The sequence below is a fragment of the Hirundo rustica genome, chromosome 21, assembly GCF_015227805.2.
Source record: "Hirundo rustica isolate bHirRus1 chromosome 21, bHirRus1.pri.v3, whole genome shotgun sequence".
Lineage (NCBI taxonomy): Eukaryota > Metazoa > Chordata > Aves > Passeriformes > Hirundinidae > Hirundo > Hirundo rustica.
This window is the reverse complement of record NC_053470.1, coordinates 2767930-2788314: the sequence shown is the minus strand read 5'-3', so window position 1 is coordinate 2788314 and position 20385 is coordinate 2767930. Positions and strand designations below refer to the sequence as shown.

The 20385-nt window shown below is 45.6% G+C and overlaps 1 protein-coding gene across 4 annotated transcripts in view; it reads right to left on the bottom strand.

Moving 5' to 3' along the window:
- Nucleotides 1-6394: 6394 nt before the first annotated feature.
- The window catches only part of AMOT (angiomotin), a 57630-nt gene continuing 43639 nt past the window's right edge, over nucleotides 6395-20385 (bottom strand). For all 4 annotated transcript variants that reach the window (XM_040083954.2, XM_040083951.1, XM_058423220.1 and 1 more), the window contains exons 8-13: nucleotides 12902-13051; nucleotides 11415-11605; nucleotides 9464-9586; nucleotides 8622-8854; nucleotides 7656-7880; nucleotides 6395-6700 (exon numbers count right to left, since the gene is read on the bottom strand). In XM_040083954.2, coding sequence (XP_039939888.1) covers nucleotides 6600-6700; nucleotides 7656-7880; nucleotides 8622-8854; nucleotides 9464-9586; nucleotides 11415-11605; nucleotides 12902-13051 — 1023 coding nt within the window. In that variant the 3' untranslated portion in view covers nucleotides 6395-6599. The remainder of the gene's footprint in view (nucleotides 6701-7655; nucleotides 7881-8621; nucleotides 8855-9463; nucleotides 9587-11414; nucleotides 11606-12901; nucleotides 13052-20385) is intronic.

The following is a 20385-nucleotide window of genomic DNA, read 5'->3' as shown; positions in this document are numbered from 1 at the left end:
ATCCAGGGGCAGCCACAGCTGCTCTGGGCACCCTGTGCCAGGGCCTCAGCACCCTGCCAGGGAACAATTCCTGATTCCCAATCTCCCATCCAGCCCTGCCCTCTGGCTCTTTGAAGCCATTTCCCCTTGTTCTGTCACTACATACCCTTGTCCAAAGTCCCTCTCCAGCTCTTTTGGTCTCTCTGAGGTCCTGGAGGGATGGCTGCTCCAGCAGGGAAATGCTGCTGGTTCCCACACGAGGACAGCACAGGGATTTTCCTCCTGCCAAAGGGGATGAATGTGCAGACACAGGGATATTGTGGCAGTGAAAGACCACGACCCAGGCACCATCCTGCCGTGGTGTTCTGGAGAGACCAGCAAAGGAAAAGCAGCCAAAATACTCAAAATACTGAAATAAAGAACTGAAAAGCTGCAGACAGGAGGGGTTCTTTCTTAATTTTCAGTTCTGAAATGCAGCAACAGAAAGCAGGATGGTAGAGACATAATGAAGTGCCAAACCTGACCGTTTATGTTTAAAAAAGAAATGACTAGGGAGGAAAAGAAAATGTCATGGGGTACAATGAGGTTCTCAAAATTACCAGTTTTTATAAATTGCATGTATTTATGTGTGTGTGTGTACACATATATATGTAAGCATTATATTTAAAAGGTTAGTGCTCCTTCTGGCAAGGCACCAATGAACATTTTCCTCTCCTGTTTACCTCCACAATACAAAGTGAAGATTATCTCATTCCAACGTCACTATACATAAATAGCACTGTAAAAGCACCTTTACAGGGCCAGTGTTTTGCTGCCATTTTATATTATTCTTCCTTACAGAATTCAGAGAAATGCTCCAAAATGTATAAAATGCTCCAATTTCCCCTTGGGGAGCAGGAAGGGGAGGCACAGAGCTGTCTCTGGGAAAGGTCCTGTGGCATTATGGAATTTTGCTTTTCCCCGGAGGTGTTTAACAGCAATAACAGGCAAGACTTTACAATAAATAGAATAATGCAGCCCTTGGGAATGTGCTGTACTCACTGTGCACTGTTTTAGCATCTAACTCCCTCCTCCCACCCATGGGGCTGGCGTGGAATCAACCTCTACCTCCGTTGCACTTAGTGAGGATTTGGAGCAGAGGAACTTTTTCACCTAAAGGCTGCAGCCAGCCGAGAGGGACGGGGGAAAAAAAAAACCCAACCAGCCAAACCTAAACCACCAACATTTACATTTTTAGTCCCAGCTCTTGGCAGGCTGAGTAGCAGACGATGGGATGGAAGGGGGTGCCTTTCCCATGCAGGTGCTCAGCAGATGCAGCAGCAGAGCAGGGCTGGCGTGTGGGAGATGGTTGTGTCCAGGTGGTCAGCAGGAAAGGGGAGGGCACGTGGAATCCCAGAGAAATCCCAAATCCTCCCTGCCTGGCTCCTGGCTGCTCCCCACAGGGCTTGGATCTTTGCTGCCCACACACAATGCCCAGCTACTCCTGTCACACCCCCGTGCAGATGGGCCACAACTGTGCTATTAAATAAAGCAGCAATTAGCCAGCTCCTGGAGCTGGGGGGTTTTGTCTGGTCAGGGGGGTTTTTTGTTCATTTTTTGGGGGGTTTTTTCTGTCTTCTTGTTTCTGCTCTGGCACACCGGAGAGATTTATAGAAACAACATCAAAAGGCCTGAGAGCGGAGGGGATGGATGCGCTGAGCTGAGCGCTGGCCCCCGGATTTGTCAGGCTGGGATTTATTACAGCAGGGGAGGCAACAGCTACGTTAAGATCAAACTCAAAGAAATTCAACAGTGAAATTGCATCAAGGCTGACCACTTTCAAGCAGCTTCCCAGTGATCCCTGCTCCATCCCTCCCGCAGCACCACGAGAGGGGAGAGAGGAATCGGGAGGCAGCAGAAGGCACCGAGAGCACAGGAACAAAAAGCACATGGGTGCAGTGGAGAGTGGGATGTGGAAAATGCTCCCAGGGCTGAAGGCTGCTCATGTGCTGGTGCCATCGGATGTCTGGGAAAGGGTGCAGGCAGCAAAGGAGAGGTGGCTGTCACCGCAGCTCAAAGTGCTGCGGATCTGACTGCGAACAGGGGCGAGCTGCGGGCCATGGCCAGAGGGGAAAAAGAAACCGGGATGCTTAAGGGAACAGACGGGAATGACAATTGCTTTATCCTGTAAAATCTCCATTAGGAGTTGAAAATTTAAAAGACCAAGCAGTAGTGAGGACTAGGGAAGGTGAAGAATGGCTTTTCATGCTAAACAAATTTACTGCAAAACAAGCAAATCCGTGGACAAAAAGCTGAAAAGGCAGGATCCATCCTTTAAAAATACACGGATACACATTTACAAGACACCTTAGTGCATATTTACACTGACTATTTTGTTTTCTTTCTAGAATTAAAGCTGCCATAAACCTTCAAAGACTTAAGGGCTGTTTCGACAGCTGAATTACAAAAGAGCCCAGTCACAAATTACAAAATAAACTTGGATGGTTTAAATAAAGGGGAAAAAAAATAAACCACGTGATTCACTTCAATATAGATTTATATAGGAAAGATCACTCTCTCTCTGTCTCTGGCTGTGAAATGGTAAACTTTAATATTTCAATTCATCCTGTGATATTTTGGGTCTCAAAAGAAGCAGCTGACTGGACCCCTGTTAGACCAGAACCCTGCTGGGAGGGAAAAACTGCTCAAAGCCACTTGCCCCCCAAAAACTCCACGAGACGGTGGAAACCAGACTCTAAAACCAACTTAGCAGAAGAAGATCTTTTTGAAAAGAAATGTATTTTCTTCATAAATACAGTACAATTACATTTTACAATGTCTTTTTTTAACTTCCTAGACATAAAAACACTAACTTTTACAAAAGAGTTCCTATACAAATACATGAAAAGAGGACACCACACCCCCCCCCCCGTCCCCCACCCCTGGCACCCCCGGGCAGCAGGGCGAGTCGCTGGCAGCTGTGCCAGCCCCAAGGAGAGAGAGGAAACTCAGTTATCCCAGCTTTTCCAGCCCCGAGCGCTCCAGGTTTGGGTGAGAAGAGCCTTGGTCTGGCCAGAGCCACCACGGGTGTCATCTGTGCCACACGCTGCCCGTGGCTCCTGGAGCTGGAGGTGTCCTTGGAAACGGGGCTGGACCAAAACTCTGTCAGCTCCCCCAGCTCGGGCAGCCCCAAAAAGCCAAGCAAAGGCGACGCTCGGGGGCAGAACTTCAGCCCCACCACACGTGGTGACCTCAGTGTCCCCCTGCAGGCCCCTGAGGAGCGACTCAACGCCCCCTTGAACGCTCTGACACTAAATCTAAACCCCCCAGGAGCTGCCAGGTAGGAGGTGTTTAATTTAATAACAACGCTGGGCCAGGTGGAACAAAAGTCTCTGGAGCTCAGGCAGTTCCCCGAGCGGTGGAACCGCAGAGGAACTGCCCAAGGGAAGGAAGGACTTGGGAGTTTGGCCTTTCTGTAAGCAGTGAAAGGAAAGAGGAAAAATAACTAAACTTCATTTTCTTGTTTTGCTCTACAAAGAAGAATATGTGGCTTTCTTCATAAAAGCTACAATTCTGCTTCTAATACCCGAGTTTCAGAAAAACTCTTAGTCTAAGATTTTGGTTTGCAAAGGTCGTTGCAATCATTGTTAAAAACCACTTTCTACTAGAAATAAGCTCTACAGAAGGCAAAGGAACTAGGTGTGCAGTTTGTCTCCTTAAAGCAGTTTCTGTTTTAAAAACCAAAACAAAGATCTGTACAGAGACTGAAGGCTGCGGTACACATCTTCCTCAAAGCAAGCAGCTCGTTTACACTCACATCAGGATGGCTCTGAGGAAGCTCCAGGGGAAGAATGCACTCCTGATGGCTCCCAGTTTGTCAGCACAGGAAAACCTCCAACTCCCACAGCGAAGTTTTGGGGTTTTTGCTTTTTTGGAAAAAAATCGAAATCACAAAATAGGGCGAAGAGCCCGACCTAAGCAAAGTAAAACTGCACCGTCTTCCAAAATCACTTCAATGGGCAAGGAACTGCCAAGGCTCCTGCAGTCCTGATGGTTCAGGCTGTCAGAGAGAGCCTGGCTTCCATTTCTGGAGGAGATAGTTGCTGTATTTTATTCACAGGAAGCTATTATGTCCTTTTTGATTTGTAAAAAATAAAACGCAGTGGCACTCCACTTGAAAACAGTGAGCTGCAGGGAGGATAAACCAATTATTTTCACCTGAACAGCCAAAACTGATTGGGGAAGATCAGTTTCCTGAAAGAGGTTTTATCTGCCAAAGATCCAAATTTTTCCCAGACATTTTAGAATTAATGCGATTTAAGTGAGTTGTAACTGTTTATTCAGAGCCCTACAGTCCTAAAACTTCTTTCCAGATGCCGAGAAGTATTTGTAAAGATGGAATAGAACTTTTCCTGACTCTAAAGGAAGAGAAAAGCATTCAAACGTTTCTCCCCCCCCCTCACACAGACACCCAATGGCATTTGACTTCCCTTGTTCATTTTAAGCCAAACCCACAAAACATAATACAGATAATTCATGCTGAAATGGCAAAAAAGATGGGACACCTCGAGCTAATGAGAAAAGCTGCATTTTCAACAACTGTGGAGGAGGAAGAGCAATCAAATCATCCAGGGTGGGCATTACTTCATAAAGTGGGATGGAATTAAGCCAAGAGAAATAAAAGCAAGACGTTCTCAGGGATGAGAACGAGGTGGAGGTGGACGGTGTGCCTAGAAAATGGTTCAGAGGGAAGGGAGGGCTGCAACTGTCTGCAAAGTCGTTGTCCCTCGGGGCACAGGCAGGAGAAGCCCTGCAGAGCTGCCCTGCAGTGGGCTGATGGAAGGGGTTTGTGCATCTCCCACCCCACCTTCAGCAGGACTGGCCTGAAGATCCCTAACCAGCAGCAAATCTGCTAGGAACCATGGGAAGAGTCCTCCTTGGGTTTTAAGCGATTCCTGTCAGAAGGAAAGCTCGGGGCTGACCTTTAGGCACCTCCTCTCCCCTCCCACTGTGGAACTCCTGTGATCCCTGTTGCTCTGCTAAGGCCATTGCATTTGAACGCCACAGCAGTAGTGTCAAACAGGAATTAAAGACATTTCACTAACTCTGTGATAGTTAGTTGCTGGATTTCCTTACTTCCGGGGTGAAATGAAAATTTCACCGCTCTAATGCTGCACAGAAGGCTGAGGCTAGTCAGGTTCCCAGTGTGTGAACCACTGGCTAGTGAAATATTTGAACATTCAAGTACAAAAAAAAAAAAAAGTAGTTTTTAACAGAAATGAATACTGAAGTGTTTTAATAAAATGCAAAGACAGTAACAAAAAAATACTCACGTACTTCTATTGGTTTTAATATCTCCTTATAGTTTCTGTAACCAAAGCACTGCTGCATCTGTGCTAGTTCCCAAAAAATCTAGAAGTAAACCTCATGACTTAAATATGTAACTTTCTTCTGTAAAGCCTCTGGGACTTTCTTTAATCTGCTCTCTCCACTCAGATGAATTCAAGACGTACTCTGAAAGGAGAGAATCTGCCATCTGAACCTTTGCATGGAGCTTCTCTTTTAAAGCTCTACCTCTGAGGCTTTGCTGTGTGAAAAAGAATCCAGTCTCTCCAGAAAGGAGGCACACACAAAGTTGGAGGGCATTTGAAAGATAGAAAAGCCTGCTAAGAAGAAAGATCTCCAGAGATGCAGTAGATTAAGTTGTTGAATCTGAAGAACAACAGGGCTTCCCACTTGAGCTATGGTAAATCTGAAGTAGTTTCACTAAAGCCAATGGAATTATCACGTCAGAAATCTGATCCAACAGATCGGGGCTGGGCCTGTAAATTCTCCTTATTAATTTATGTAAAACATGAATGCAATATATTATTTACTATCCACTGTACAAATGATTGAAAAAGTACTTAAGTATAAAAGTATGGCAAATCTTGCAAAAGGAACTGCAAGTATGAAATGCGACATTAATCACCGGAGTCGTTTGTTTTAATAACGAAATAATTAAAAAAGAAATTTGGGAAGCAAAAAAAAAAAAAAAAAAGTTACCACACTGAAAATGGAAATCTTTTCAGCCTATGAACATGAAATACCTATTCTGAGTTCTTACACTGAGAGGGAAGAGGAAGTCAAAGGGAAATCTCCCTTGATCACAGCTCAGATTTATAAAAGCTCCCCAGAACACCTGCACTCTAAAACCATTAAGTGATGCTCACAACAATGTCCCTGGTCCTGATCATTTTAAGGCCATTAAGATCACCTCACTACATTCAAGCTAGACATGTAACCAGCACCTGTGAGAGCAGGTACTTCTGCTTAAAGAGACTTTAAAAACACCGAAATGAAATATCAGCTGTAGTGCACCTAAGGTCTAGTTTGTTTTCTCCAGATGTTACCAGATCTAGTATTTAAAAAATAAAGGGGGAAACTTTCGAAGAACAAGTGTTATGGGTTTTTTATAATTTAGAACAAATTATAAATTAACCTGTCCAAACTTTTGAGACATAATATACAAGAGCAAACAGCTGAGCATTCTTTTATTACTCAGGTACTACATTTTTTCTTTTTTCTTTTTTTCCCCAATAAAAACGTCTTTTAAAAATTTCTTGCTACTGTTATCCCAGCTCAGATCCTGGTACAGCCTTTCAGATGAGGTATTCTACCATCTCTCCATCTGGGAGGTCCTGCCCCACAGTCTGAACAGGGGCTTTTCTTTCAAGAGTGCTGGAGTGGAAGAGTGGCCCATCTACGTGATGAGGAAAAACAAGAGACAGATAATTAAAGGTGTAACTTCAGTGAGGTTAGAAATACGACATCAACATTTTAAGTCACCTTGCATCATTGGCCAAAGACAGCTAATGACTTATTTAGTTTTAAAAAATTCAATTCCCACATACGCAGCCAGACAAATAAAGCTATTTTATCAAATTCCCTTTGGGCACCACCCACTGATACACAAATCCACATAAAAACTGCGGTGCCTGAATTTAAACAGGGTAGATTTTCACCACCAGACCTGTTCTCCTCGATACCCATTGAACAGCAGAGCATGGGCAGGAGGCAGAGCCCAGCCACGAAGAACAACAGCACTGTAATGTGTCTGTAAGGAGAAGAGGCAAGGTTGTGTAATCTGCATTGATTTGGCAGAGTGGGCTGGAAAACGAGCAGCTCTTGCCAGCTGGGAGCTCTGAGGGAAGCAAATTCAGCTCCTGGGTCACTGTCAGCTGGATCTCCGAGGCTGAGGTTGGTGCTGTGACTGGATGGTCCCAGGACAGCTTTACTGTGATATTCCCCCTCCTTCTCCTCCCTTCCCCTCTCTGAGTCCACCTGGCTTTGGAAGCCCACTCAATGCAATGGCCAGTTGGAACAGCCCATTTTCACGTGTTTAAGCCCCACATCCAACTCACAGCTTACTTCAGAGCAGACACTGACTCAGAGAGTGCCCAAGGATCTGCACCTCCTGTTCTCTAATCTCAAATCTCCCTGCCCAGCGTGCCCACGCTTATGCTGCCACCCTTCAGCCTTTTTATCAATTCCTTCAGAGCGTTTGAGGCCACTCAAACACCATCACACCTGGCCCTGAAATCAACTTGTCCTCACAAAAACGAACCCCATTTTTCCTGGAAAGGGACATCAGGGCCGCCCCAGAGATGGTCACGGGTGGCAGGGTCCCCCCTGGGACTGGGGCTGAGCTCTGTTACCTGTTTTCTCTGCACTGTAGGTCAGGTTGGTGCTGGGGAGCCGTGCTGGGGTGGTAGCTGCAGGGGAAGGAGCAGCTTTGCCCTGCTCACTGCCCCGGTCTGTCTGGGTGCTGCAGTCTCTGCTGCCTGTCTTGGAGTGGGCTGACAGCAAGGGCGTGGAGGGGAGGACAGGAGAGGGCGTGGAGGGGATGGATTCGGAGCGATATTCTGTTCCCAGCAGAACACCTGGGTGGGGAAAGGGAAGGAAATGTCACAGTCACAGAAATCCAACTGCCAGCAGCCCTGCATTGATTGCTCCACTGGAAAGTGCTCCCTCCCTCCCTCAAGAGGCAGCAGTGGTTTGGCTTTTCACAGCACCTTCCACCCCTGGGTGCTGTGCCCAACGAATAGCAGTGCCCCCACGTTGCTGCTTGCGGGTGGGCACTAACCTGCACACCCTGAAATCACCTGCAACAGGTCCTCATTTACATTTCAGGGGGTTTACTCTCAGTTTTGGGTCTAAATTCTCCCAGGAAAAAAAACCCCCACATCTGGGATGTGCTTTGCTACAACTCCATTTCTCAGAACGATGCTGCTGAGCCATCCCACACAGGACTCATGTTGGTGCAGGCACAACACTACAGGATGGAAATCCTGATTAAAATCTCTGCTCCAGTTCAAGGAGACTTTACACCTTCAGCCAGCTGAAAGCAACTGCACCCCAGACATCCCTAAAGTCAGGTGGCAAGCTGGGAATAAAGGCTTACACATTTAATGGCAGAGCCTGAGTATCAGAAGTCACTATTTCCCAGAAGTGATTAAAATAAGCAGCTATTTCAAATGTGTGCCATCCTGCAGAGCCAGCTTTACTGCAGGCCAGGCCAGCTGCTCTCTCTGTCCAACACATCCTCCTCTGCCTCTGCTGCCTCCCCTCCCCTCCCCTCCAAGGCTCGTGTCTCAGAATTGCCACCGCCATCAGGGAATTACCCAGGCTGCCCTTCCAGCTCTTGTCCTCCCTCTTCTCCTCCAGGATGGGGGTGCTGCTCAGCGTTGAGGAGTGGGACAGCAGGCCTGAGCCAGCGTTGGAGATGGACATGAGGGACTTGGCAGGTCTCATGGAGGAGAGCTGCTCCGTCTTGCCGGGCTCCTTGCGGGAGCGCTGCTGCAGCACTTTGATCATGGCATCCTTCTCAATGATCTGAGCGTGCAGGGTCTTAATCCTTTGGGGGAAGGAAAAGGGACAGCTTAAGTGTCTCCCAGCTCACTGGGCTGAGGCCTCAGAGTCCCCATGGCTGCGATTAGGGCTCCCTTAGGCACTTGGAGAGGTGGAGGGAGGACACCAGGAGACTGTCCTGGGCACTGGCCCGCAGAGCAGACGACATGAGAGAGTGTGAGACACCCACCCACCTCTGGCTACTGGAAACTGCCCCAAACAGCCATGGAAGGAGCTCTGAGACAAACCTGAGAGTTATGGGCAGGACATGAGACCAACAGAAAGAATTAACACACTTTAGGGAGCCTGCATTGGGCCTAACCCCAGGGAAAACATCTCTGTGAGCCTCTTAAGGGGTGGCTGGAGTCTGATGAATAGAAGAGGAACAAGCTAGATGCAAAAAAATCTAAGACAAGACTTTTTTACATTAGCCCTCAGTGTCAAGACAGGTTTTGGATTGCTGTGTTTATACTTCCTTGGCCAAATGATCGTCTGGCACTTGACATCGCTGCTGCTGGTGAAGACACAAGAATTTCTGGTTCTCAGGCATCTACCCAGGCAGTTAATTTCAAATCCCTGTCCCAAAGAGGCCAGACAGCAGCAAAGTGCACTTTACCTTCCTTCCATGTCAAGGCATCTCCTGTTGGCCAGCAGGATCTCCTCCTCCTCCTTCTGGATGCGAGCTTCCAGTGAGGTGTCGTAGCTGGGGTTGGGCGAGTGGCTGATCACCGTGGTGTCCCTGGGAACGAGCAGGACAGCAGATCAAGGACCTGCCAAGTTTGCTGCTCTCCCCCCAGCAGCACAAAAGTACTGCTCAAACGGAACAAACATGAATATTCGCTATTTTTCAGAGTTTAATCTAGCTCGGTGTCTTTCAAAAATCCAACTCCTAACTTCACTTTGTCCTAGTGAAGAGGAATTACAAAAACTTGCAGATCATTACAACAACAACCTCCTATCCATCTCAGGCCAGTGCCTCACCTAAACTGATCAATGAGACAAATCCAAGGACACAAGGAGGGGAAAGGAGCACCAGGCACTTTTCTTCAACTTCAGATAAAAAGCTTTTTCCTTTCCCCTTCCAACAGTATCATACAGGGGATGTGAACATCAAAGGGAACGAGGCATGGAAGTTTCTCCAGCAATCCTAAGCAGCTTGGTTCAAAAAATTTGGAACAGGGTGAAAAGAGTTTCAGACTGATTCCGTATAAGGCCTAATGCTAACACTGTGATAGTTGGTCAGTCCACTAAGCAAACAATGAGTATTTCATTCTACTCGTGAATGTGGAACGGTATGAGAAGATCATTCACCAAAGAAACACAACCTGACCCAGTTCCTGCCTGGGCTCTAAAGCATCTTTCCTCAGCTTCCCAAGGGATGCCAGTTTCCACTGTTAAAGAAAAGAGAAAGAGATCTGGACAGTGTAGATGAGGCTGCCACTGGAATTAGTGGAATCTAGATGGAAATGGAAAAGCAGGGGCTCTTTCCTGACTGGCCAACATTCTTGTTCATTTAATGAAACCTGAGCAGGCCTAACACATGCCCTCCCACTCCATGATAAACAATAGACCAGGCCCCAAGTTATCAGCCCACGCTGAAAATATAACATGGCCTCTAAGCACAAGCAGCAGAGGAGCCTTTAGGGAATCTCTGGGGAGGTGGAAAACTGTGCACAAGAAGCATCAATACCCTAAAATAACAGCTTCCTTCTGGAGAAAGATAAGTCTTTAAACACTAACACAGCAGATCTGCAGCTTCACCCCTGTAATTCCAGTGTGATCTTACAAGCTGGGAAGCCAGTTGTGATAACATCCCTATCTGGATTTGGCTCACGAAACAATCTACACTAAAATCTGCTGTCCAGAACCATAAACTAGTGAGCAATGAAATTACATGCAAGCAAGGGCTAATGCTCAGGAGTTGCACTCCAGTAACAGCTCTTGTTTAGCAACCAGCTGAGGCACTTGGGCCTATTTACAGCCGTAAGAAATGTTTCTGTACAGATGTCTTGGAATGGGAGCTCGTTACCAAATTTCAGACACCCTTCCCACCCCCACAGTGCTTTCCATACACAGCAGAATGTTTTGGGCAGAATTTCCTAGTAGATGCTTCTGGTTAGTAACCAGACAATACCACAGAGTAATTTGCAGAAACATTCTGGAGAACAAGGAAGCCATTCAGGGTGAATGATGTGAATCACCAAGCTCACCCCATCTCACATGACTTCAGCAAGGACTGATTCCTGTTTTAAAAATATAAAAAAACTCCCAAGCCTCTTCTCCTTTGAATCAACAGCTTCTAGGAACGGCTCAGAACAGTTCTAGTCTGGAAAATGGATCCTGCATGTGGAGGAATCTTCCCCTGGAAGAACATTTCTAACTGCTGGCAATTGCAGAGCTCCCAGGAAGAGCAGCCAAGCTCCACCTGCTTGCAGAGCTCCGAGGAGCTGCTCAGACCACAGGGCGAGCAGTCACAGGAGGACGGCATCACAGCATTCCTGGGTGGGAAATACGACATTCAACTGGAAAAAGAAAATAATCCCAGTGCCGTGGAAAGTCCCATTTACCTCTGAGCAGCCACGGTGGCGGCTGCATCCAAAGCAAACTGTCTCATCACGCTTTCCTCCAGGTATTTCTGTTCCCACTTGGTCATGTCAGCTTCCAGAGCAAGGATCCTCTCCTCCTTCTCCCGCAGGAGCTCCATCAGCGCCGTGGCGTTGTACTCAGAGACGTTGGCAGCCTGAGACGTGCCCTGACGCTAAAAACACCAAACCAAACCAAAATGGAAATCTCAGGAGGCAGCTGGAAGGCTCAGGGTTGGCTGCTTTGCTTTTTGTCACCGGTTTGACACAAGAACCCCCTGGAGGGAAATGCAGTGGCTTCATGCTGTGTTGGGCAGGCTAACAAGAAAATACCTGAGATGGAAAATAGGGCTAAAATATTTTTAAAGCATTTGATTACTAAATTAATAAGATGAGTGTATAGCTGGGGACTGAAATAATTCAGTGCTAAAGCAAGATTTGGAAGGCAGGCAGAGCTCCCTTTGAAAGTAAGGAAGCATGGAGATTTGCTCAGATAATAATTCAGTGAATAAAAATTGCAGTTTTATATGGAAGTCTCATGTGGGATTAGCAAGACGTTTGACTTAAAAAAATAAAATAAATGGTTTAAAGGAATACAAATTGGGCAGAGGAACTATTTTATGCTTAGCTCAGAATTTTTAATCATGACAGGAAAACAATTTTTTGTGTTGACTCAGGCTCAATGTAAAAAGCTGTGGGGTTTAGAGTAACTGATCTTCCAAAAGTGTAACAGGAAAGTTTATCAAATTACTGCAACCCCTACTAAAACCAATGCAAAACCCCAATACTTAAATATCTACTCCTATGCAGAGATGGAAGTTAAGGGATAAAAGTAACCTGAAAATAAATGAGATTTAGAACACAGGCCTGCATCCTGTTTCCAGTGAAATTCAGACACCCGACAGCTCATCTGTATTTAACACAGGCTGAATGCAATTCTTAACACACCTGCACAATCTACTTCTCATTCATTCTTTTCACTGAAAAAGACTCAGAGAAATATTGCAATACAGTCTGTGTGTAACTCCCATCTATTTCCATCAACTGCATTTATAGAATTGGCTTTGCTAGTTTGCTAGTCTTGTGTGCTTTTTTAAATTTAAATTTTTAAATAAAAGGATTTTGAAGGGCCTCTTTTCAGGCGGGCTGTTAATGGATTTTATATGAAATCCCAAACTGCGAACAAGATTTTAAAAAGAATTTCAAATAATATAGCCATGGCATTTAAAGGTAAAGCAGCATGCAGTTCCGAGGTTATTTCTGCATCTTGTCACAGGATGGATCCCTTATTGCTCCTTATCTAAACTCTCTGGTTGAAACGAAATTAAATCAGGTAAAAGCAATACAATGGCCAGGAAATCCATGAGCCTAACGAGGTGAGAAAGAAGTTTTTTAACAGCACAAGATAAAAAATCCACTGCCTTTGTGTGGTGCGTGGGGCAGGGTGCAGTGCTGCAGGGGCCCAGCTGTACCTGCTGCATGCGGAGAGATTCCAGCTCCCTCTCCAGCCGCGTGCGCAGGCGATGCTCCAGCTGCTCCCTCTTCTCACACGCTGCCTGCAGCTGAACCAAGGCCTGCTGCATCTTCTCCACCTTCTCAACATACACCTGCTTCTTCTTCAGCTGAAACAAAGCAAGCAAAGGCAACACAAACGGTGAGAACCAGCGAGTGGACGCGGGGCTTTGCCAGCAGCCAGGAAGAAGATGTGCAGCGCCTGAAGGGAGCCCACAGGAAAGATGGGGAGAGATTATTTACAAGGGCCTGGAGAGACAGGACAAGGGGGAATGGCTTCCCACTGCCAGAGGGGAGCATTGGAGGGGATACTGGGAGGAATTCTCCCCTGTGAGGGTGGGCAGGCTCTGGCACAGAGCAGCTGTGGCTGCCCCTGGATCCCTGGCAGTGTCCAAGGCCAGGTTGGACACTGGGGTTGGAGCAGCCTGGGACAGTGGAAGATGTCCCTGGGGCAGAGGGTTGGAATTGGATGACCTTTAGGGTCCCTTCCGGCCCAAACCAACTGTCCCTGTGGCAGAGGGTTGGAATTGGATGATCTTTAGGGTCCCTTCCAGCTCAAACCAACTGTCCCTGTGGCAGAGGGTTGGAATTGGATGATCTTCAGGGTCCCTTCCAGCCCAAACCAACTGTCCCTGTGGCAGAGGGTTGGAATTGGATGACCTTTAGGGTCCCTTCCAGCCCAAACCATTCCATGATTCAAGACTGCTGCCAGGGAGCCCTGGCCTCCTGCTCTGCACTGGACACTGAGGAGGTCACAGCTCTGTCCCAGCTCTGCTTTCCTGCTGGGTGCATTTGTCCTTTTTGTCCTCAGTGACCCCGTGCTAAGGATGGGGAAACAGAGGAAATTGTCTGTGGCAAATGTCTGAGAGCAGCAATGGACTAGAAAGGGCACCAGGGACTGAAGCAGTGTTTGAGTGACTGGACACACGTTTCCAAGGTAACTGCAGCAGTGTTTAGAGCTGGTCCCCAAGCTGGGAACACTCTCAGTGCAATATTGAAAATTGCTGGCAGCCTTTTGACAAGATTAAGCAGAAACTGAATCAAAATTTGCAGCATCCTACTGCAGTCTGGTCATGATAAAATAACAGGATCAAAGCACACACCAGCCATGGCCTGGGCTCTCCTCATGCCAGGTTTTTATCCAGGTTTACCCCAGCAGTCTGGACACTCTTCTTGGCCTGAGAGATCCTGCTTTGCTCCTGCCACTGCCCTTCCATCCTCCTCCACTGTTCATCCTGCAAACCAAGCTGCCACCCTCCTTCACAAGAAGCAACAAAAAGAGCCCCCCAGTAACTGTCTTAGCAAGGTTAATCCACAGTTCAGGCAGAATAAAAACAAACCAAAATATGAATTAAAAAAAAAATAAAAATAAAACATATCCAGGGCCCAGCTCTATTCAAATATAGGGGATACTGCACACCTGTGGGCATTATTTTCTTTTTAGGAAAAGACCAACAACTGCAATTAGCTGCCCCTGTGCAGCAAATCTGGGGCGCTGCTTTTGTAGCTCTGATTGTCACACACCCTGACACACAAAAACAGCAGGAAGAAGGCAACTTTTCCCAACAGTCAGAGCCAAAGAAGCACCACAATGCAAAACACAGACTCCCTTATGTGAGTTCAAAGAGCTGCTCTACAGCTTCATGGAAGAAAAGTCCACTGAGGGATATTAAAGACAAAAGACCCCACTTTTGGCTCAGGAAGTCCTTCTTGGAAGCGGAAAGTATTCTGGGAAAGTATCAGTGCTCGCTGGCCCCGTTCTGACAGTGTTCCCTAGGAATGTGCTCTCGGTCTCAGCAGACACAGGAGACTTTGATCTGAACAACACGAGCTGTTCTTACATGGCACCTTTGTTCCAAAAAGGTCTTATCATGTGTTCCTTAAATTTTTTTCCCTTTTCTCCCTCCTGCTCCTTCAGGCAATGCAAAGAGCAGAGACAGAAAAATCTCCCAACACTATTAATCCCAGACAGAGCATCCTTTTCTTCCCTCCATAAAGTCAGCAGGCATCTAATCTCACAGTGTGAATGTTGCTGCCTTAGAGGATTTTCCCCAAACAAGAATTTTTAAATAAAATTTGCAATAAACAGTGAGCAATCCAGCCAAAGGGCTTCCCACCAGTGCATGTACAGTAGAAAGGTATTTTTGTAATTTGATTGCTCAAGATTTCAAGTTTGTTTGGAATGGGAGGGATGAGAACATTTGAATGTAACTTAATAGTCCACTGCTGCTCTGCAGAAAATCAATTAATATGTTATACTTAATAAATGTTCTTATTCCAGATAACACCAATTTAAGGTTTGTCAGACTCCACTGAAGTGTGGATTAATGCACCAGTTTTAAACTGAGATTAACAGCAGCTCAAAGCAGCCAAAAGTGGTAAATACAGGGTGACAGCAGCAGAACCCAGAAATGGAGAGCACCCAGTATCTTGGGTTCTGGCCCGGACAAGAGCGAGGAACAACTTGACAAATTCACTAGCAGTGAAATACCACACATGGAGCTGAAAAATCATCTCTTCAAAACCACCTCTCCTCCCTCTCTCTTCTTTATAAAAGAAGTTAAGGATGAGCTGATGGACATTTGGTCTCATTACCTGCTACAAAGCATTTAAATTTCTGAGCAGGTTTTGTTGTTTTTTTTTTTTAAACACGCAGGCAAAATCCTGCAAAAGCAGCCACAACATTTCACAGTTTCACAATTAACAAACCTGAGTACGTGTATGTGTGGATTAACATCCTGGCCTGCATTCAAAGAATACCAAGAAGCCCGGCCAAAAAGCAGAATTAGGACGCAGAAATTCCACTGAAACACTCACTTTGAACGCGCTCCCATCAGCCAAAGCTGCAGGTGAAAAGTTGCAACACAAGCTGTTGCCCAAGTTCCCAGCACTGCCTGCACACGCCTGGCTCGGGCACCAGACCCAACGTACAGGCACAGCTTGTTCAGTGGCTTTGCAGAAAGACAACATTTTCTTTTCTTTGCCTCCCTTCACAAGATGCACTTCATCTTCCAGCATCAGGGAGAATTAGGAATGTTGGAAGATTTAGGGCTGGTGTGCGTTTTCTTTCCAACAGCTTAAAAGCGGAATGAATTCACACAAATGCCTCAAATAATTCTCAGGTTTTTGGAACCCAGGTGTTCAGTAAGCTTTAAAGGCATGGGATGTGCTCCAGACAACTCAACTTTCTTAATGTCTTTTGTCAGAATTAACCTATCTCTGTAAGATCATCTCATTTCATGCACTTGCTGCCCTCAGTTAAGTCACTGCATATTCTGGCACTCTCATTCATTTCCAGCTCTGACTCTCTGCTGCTGCAAAATTTACCTTTCTGTGAAGCAGGATTCTCCAGAGGTCGTAGAAGAGAAACCTAAATTTAAATATTTAAATTGACTGGATCTGAACTCTCAATGTAAAGAGGAATCAGGAAGGATTCTTCCAGGCACAGAAGGATTTCATTACCAGAAATCGAGAGTATGACCTTGTTTTCCCTAAGACAGGAATTGGAAACCATTTCCTGAGTATTGCCAGGGTGCTGAAGACATAACTAAGATGGGAAGAAGGAAAAAAGGCAGCGTGCTGAGGCTTGTTCTTGGTCATTTGCCATGGATTCCCCACCCTCTGTCTCCCAGCAAAGAACCAAAATGGGCTGCTCAGTGCCAAGGGCCACAGCAACATCCACCAGGGCAGGGATGGCTTCAAAGGACACAGGAATTCTCTCCTCTGCATCAGGCCTTGCAGGGAACACGTGCTCTAGATAAGAGTTCATTCCTGAAGCTTTACAGGGATGCAGTCACGCCCTTTGGGATGTAATTTTAAATAAATTTGACAAGATAGTAATTTTCCTTTTGATGGTACAGCATTTAACTAAGAAGCAAGCTCATGTTCACATAATGTATCGTAACTGCTTTGCCTCCAAGGGTGCTCTGAAAATGCAGAGCATTTTGCTAATGAGAATATCTTTATTTTAACACCTATTTATGATGTAAGATCTCAAATAACCTCAGTGCATGTCTGGAAGCACAGCAGGATGACTGTATCCATTCCCAGCGTTTCCTACAGCACAATTTTAATAATGTCCTTATCATCTCCAGGTCAATCCCTGACTGCTTTGGAAAATGTCCTAACCAAGCATCAGAGGTCAGGCTATCATTTTATCAACAAAATTTTCTAACTAAACCAATGTAAACAGGAGCAGTCACCTTCCAGTTGCCATTTACTACAAAGTTTATGTAAATTCTGCAGCAGGACTGAGGACAAGAAAAATAAAGATGACCGTGACTGGCCTGGGCTCTGCAGAGATCCAGTGCACAAAGAGCAAAGCAATGCAGGGAACATCCCTGAAAGATTCCCTGGCTGCCTGATCAAGTATTTCCAGCTTCATTTAATTCCCTCTCTCCCTTGGCATGTACTTGTGAGGTCTAAAATCACTGGCCAAAGACAAAGTTTTCCTCTCAGAAACGGGATATTTGGTTATTACTGCAACTGCCCAGCGGAAAGGGAATTAACAACATTCTCAAAGCCAAACAAATCCTGGCCCTCATTTATTTAGGCTTTGACAAACCATGCAATGCCTTGCAGGATCCCAGCTCCTTGCAGAAGGAAGGCTCTGAGGAGGGCACAGAGGTTTCAGGGAAAGGGAGCAGAGGCACACAGGAATGAGGAATTTTCAATCAAGTCACGAGGCACAAAGGAGGCTGTAACATCCTCCAACTGGAGCTGCCTGTGCAGGACAAACACAGCCCTGGGCACAGCAGGTGAGGGGGAAGGATCTGCTTTTGGGAAAGAGATTCATTGCTTCCAGATGCGTTACTCAGCAAAGATGGATTTTTTTTCTTTTTTTTTTTCTTTTTTTCTTTTTTTTCTTTTTTTTTTTTTTTTTTTTTTTTTTTTTCTGGGGAAGAAGAGGAGACTTCCTGCAATGATTCAGAACTCTCCCAGGCATTTTGTCAAACCCAGCCATTACCCTCTTCATGGACAGCTCCTATTTCAGCAAATTGGTAACACTCATCAGCATCTGCTTGTCTCCCACCCACTATTTCTGATGTCTTCAAAGTCCTTCGTTTAATACAGTCAGGGTGTTCCCATAACATTCTGGGTTTATCCTAAAGCTGAATCCATTCAGATGCAGCTGAAAATGTGAAAATGTGTTTCCCCACAAGAATTTGCCTGCCACGGCAGAAATGCAGTTTAAAAAATTTAAAAAAAAAAAAAAAAAGAGAGAGAGAGAGAGAGAAAGCAAGCATGTTTAAACCACCTCACCCTCTTGCAGTTGGAATATATTCCTCTAGGATGCCTTTGAACCCTCAGTTTGTTTGAATTCAGGCCCAACAAGGCGCCAGTGGCCTCGGCAAGAATTCCTGCTGAAACAATTTGGTAACACTATCCCCTTGCTAGGGAGCTGCCTTTGTGGCACGGGAATGTCACAATGTCGTCGCCCCCTTTGTTCGTGTTAAAATAAAGTTCCAGCTCTCAAAGCCACCTCTGGAAAAATCACTGCCAGGCAGAGTATGTGAGACAGTGACATGGCAATAAAAAGGCAGTTCTGTCACAAGAATGCAGCTCTTTAGAGGGAACCAGTTACAGGGAGAACTGGGAGGTTTCTCTCCTCTGCACCCAATCCATCCAGGAGTGACAAGCCATCCAAAATGTGTCCCTTTTTTAGAAGCAACTCCTTCCTGAAAGGAGTAGTAGGTAGCTCTCAGAGCTTGTGTGAAACAAAGCTGTGGAGACCAGGAATATCTTTCTATAGACCCAGGGAAGTGACTGCAAAAAACTAGACCAGGCATCAAGCAGACAGCTCTCCTTTGGGTCTCCTTCGTAGAAGCCAGAGCTCTGCTCTGAAACTATCTCAGGCACAGCATAAAAAGTACAATAGATGTCATTGGGAAATGTATTTTTGCGTTTCCCCCCACACAGAACCCTCAGTGTTATCAGAAATAGAGCATTTTTTCTCTCCACAACAGCACAGCGAGAAATGAACACAATACCTCAGCTGGTATCTGCTTCACGTGGAATTCTGATGGCTGATGGAGCTTAGGACCTCTAAACAGAAGCAATTTTAGAAAAGAGATTTCGTTCAAACTTGTCCCCTCCCTTATCCCCCAGGTCCTATCCATTAGAGAGGTTGTCTGTCCCCTCTTCCCACTGCAAGGTGTGTGTGTGTGAGGATGGCAGAGAGCAGATATTTTTATCTTCCTGGTGGTTGTCACTATTCTTCAAAGCTGTCTCCTTGAGGCACTCTGTAAAAAAAGTGGTTTGGAAGGCAGTGGAGCAAAGGAGTACAAGTTACACTACTACAAAAAAACACCACAAACTTTTCTTAAGTTGAAGTGTGGTCTTCCATGGTATAAACTAAATAGGGTTAGCAGAAATTACCAAGTTTGAGGAAAAAAAAAAAAAAACGTCAAACCAGTAGCACTTGTAGCCTCTGCACTCAGCAGTTGTGGTTTGATAGAAGTATTTGGCACCAAACTCCCTCCTGCAACATTCCAAGTCTGGTAAGGACTGGCAGCAAGTCAGCATTTACTCAGTGTCAGGTGGGTCAGGATGGTCCTTCCTGCAAAGCCAGCAGTTCTGGCCCTGGCCCAGAGCAAAGCCCAGTTTAACTGCTCCATCTGCTCCAGGCTCTCAAGGTGTGTGTGAGCAGATGGGGTCAAATCCTGTGTGACCAGGCACAGCCCTGCTGCCAGCCCCCTCGAGATCCTCACAGCCATCCGTGCTCCAAAATGAAAACTTTTTGTTGCTTTTGCTCCAAATGTTATTATCCCTAACTGCTTCTGACTGTGATATATATTTTTAAGCCAACACACATTTTACCTCAAATACGTTCAATTTATGTCAAATGTATTACATGTAATAAAAATAATCTGAAGTTTTGATTTCAGAAACCACAGACCAAGACTTCACTAGGAGCAATTTTAGTAAGCTGCTGATTTATGCAAAACTGTGGAACATTTACTAAAGGGAAGAACAAAAATAGGGAAGTGAAAATAGGGGTTAATAACTGTGTATCTTTATGGAGAGTAGAGAAGTAGTAAAGTTTAAATATTATATATAAAACATATACATACTTAGCAATTCTGTTCGTAGACACATTTAAGTTTGCTTTAAATATTTATGATCACTCACCCTATTTTGCACCTTGCAGAAATAAACCCCACACTATCAAAAACTTCAATGGCAGCTTGTTCTAAATTTGAAGAGCCATTTCACCCCTGCTAACAGGGGAGGCATTCTGTGACTGTCTACTTTTGCTTCACACTGTACCTCAGCATCTCCAAGATCATTCCTTTCTCCATCACATTTAGCATCTCTTTATCTCTCCTTTCACTCTAACTTGGATGCTAAAATCCAGTTTATATAAAAACCACCAAAGCTCCACAGGTGTAGACAAGTGTCTGCATTTTACAGATGGGGGTTTTGTCCAGACTAGCAATTCAAG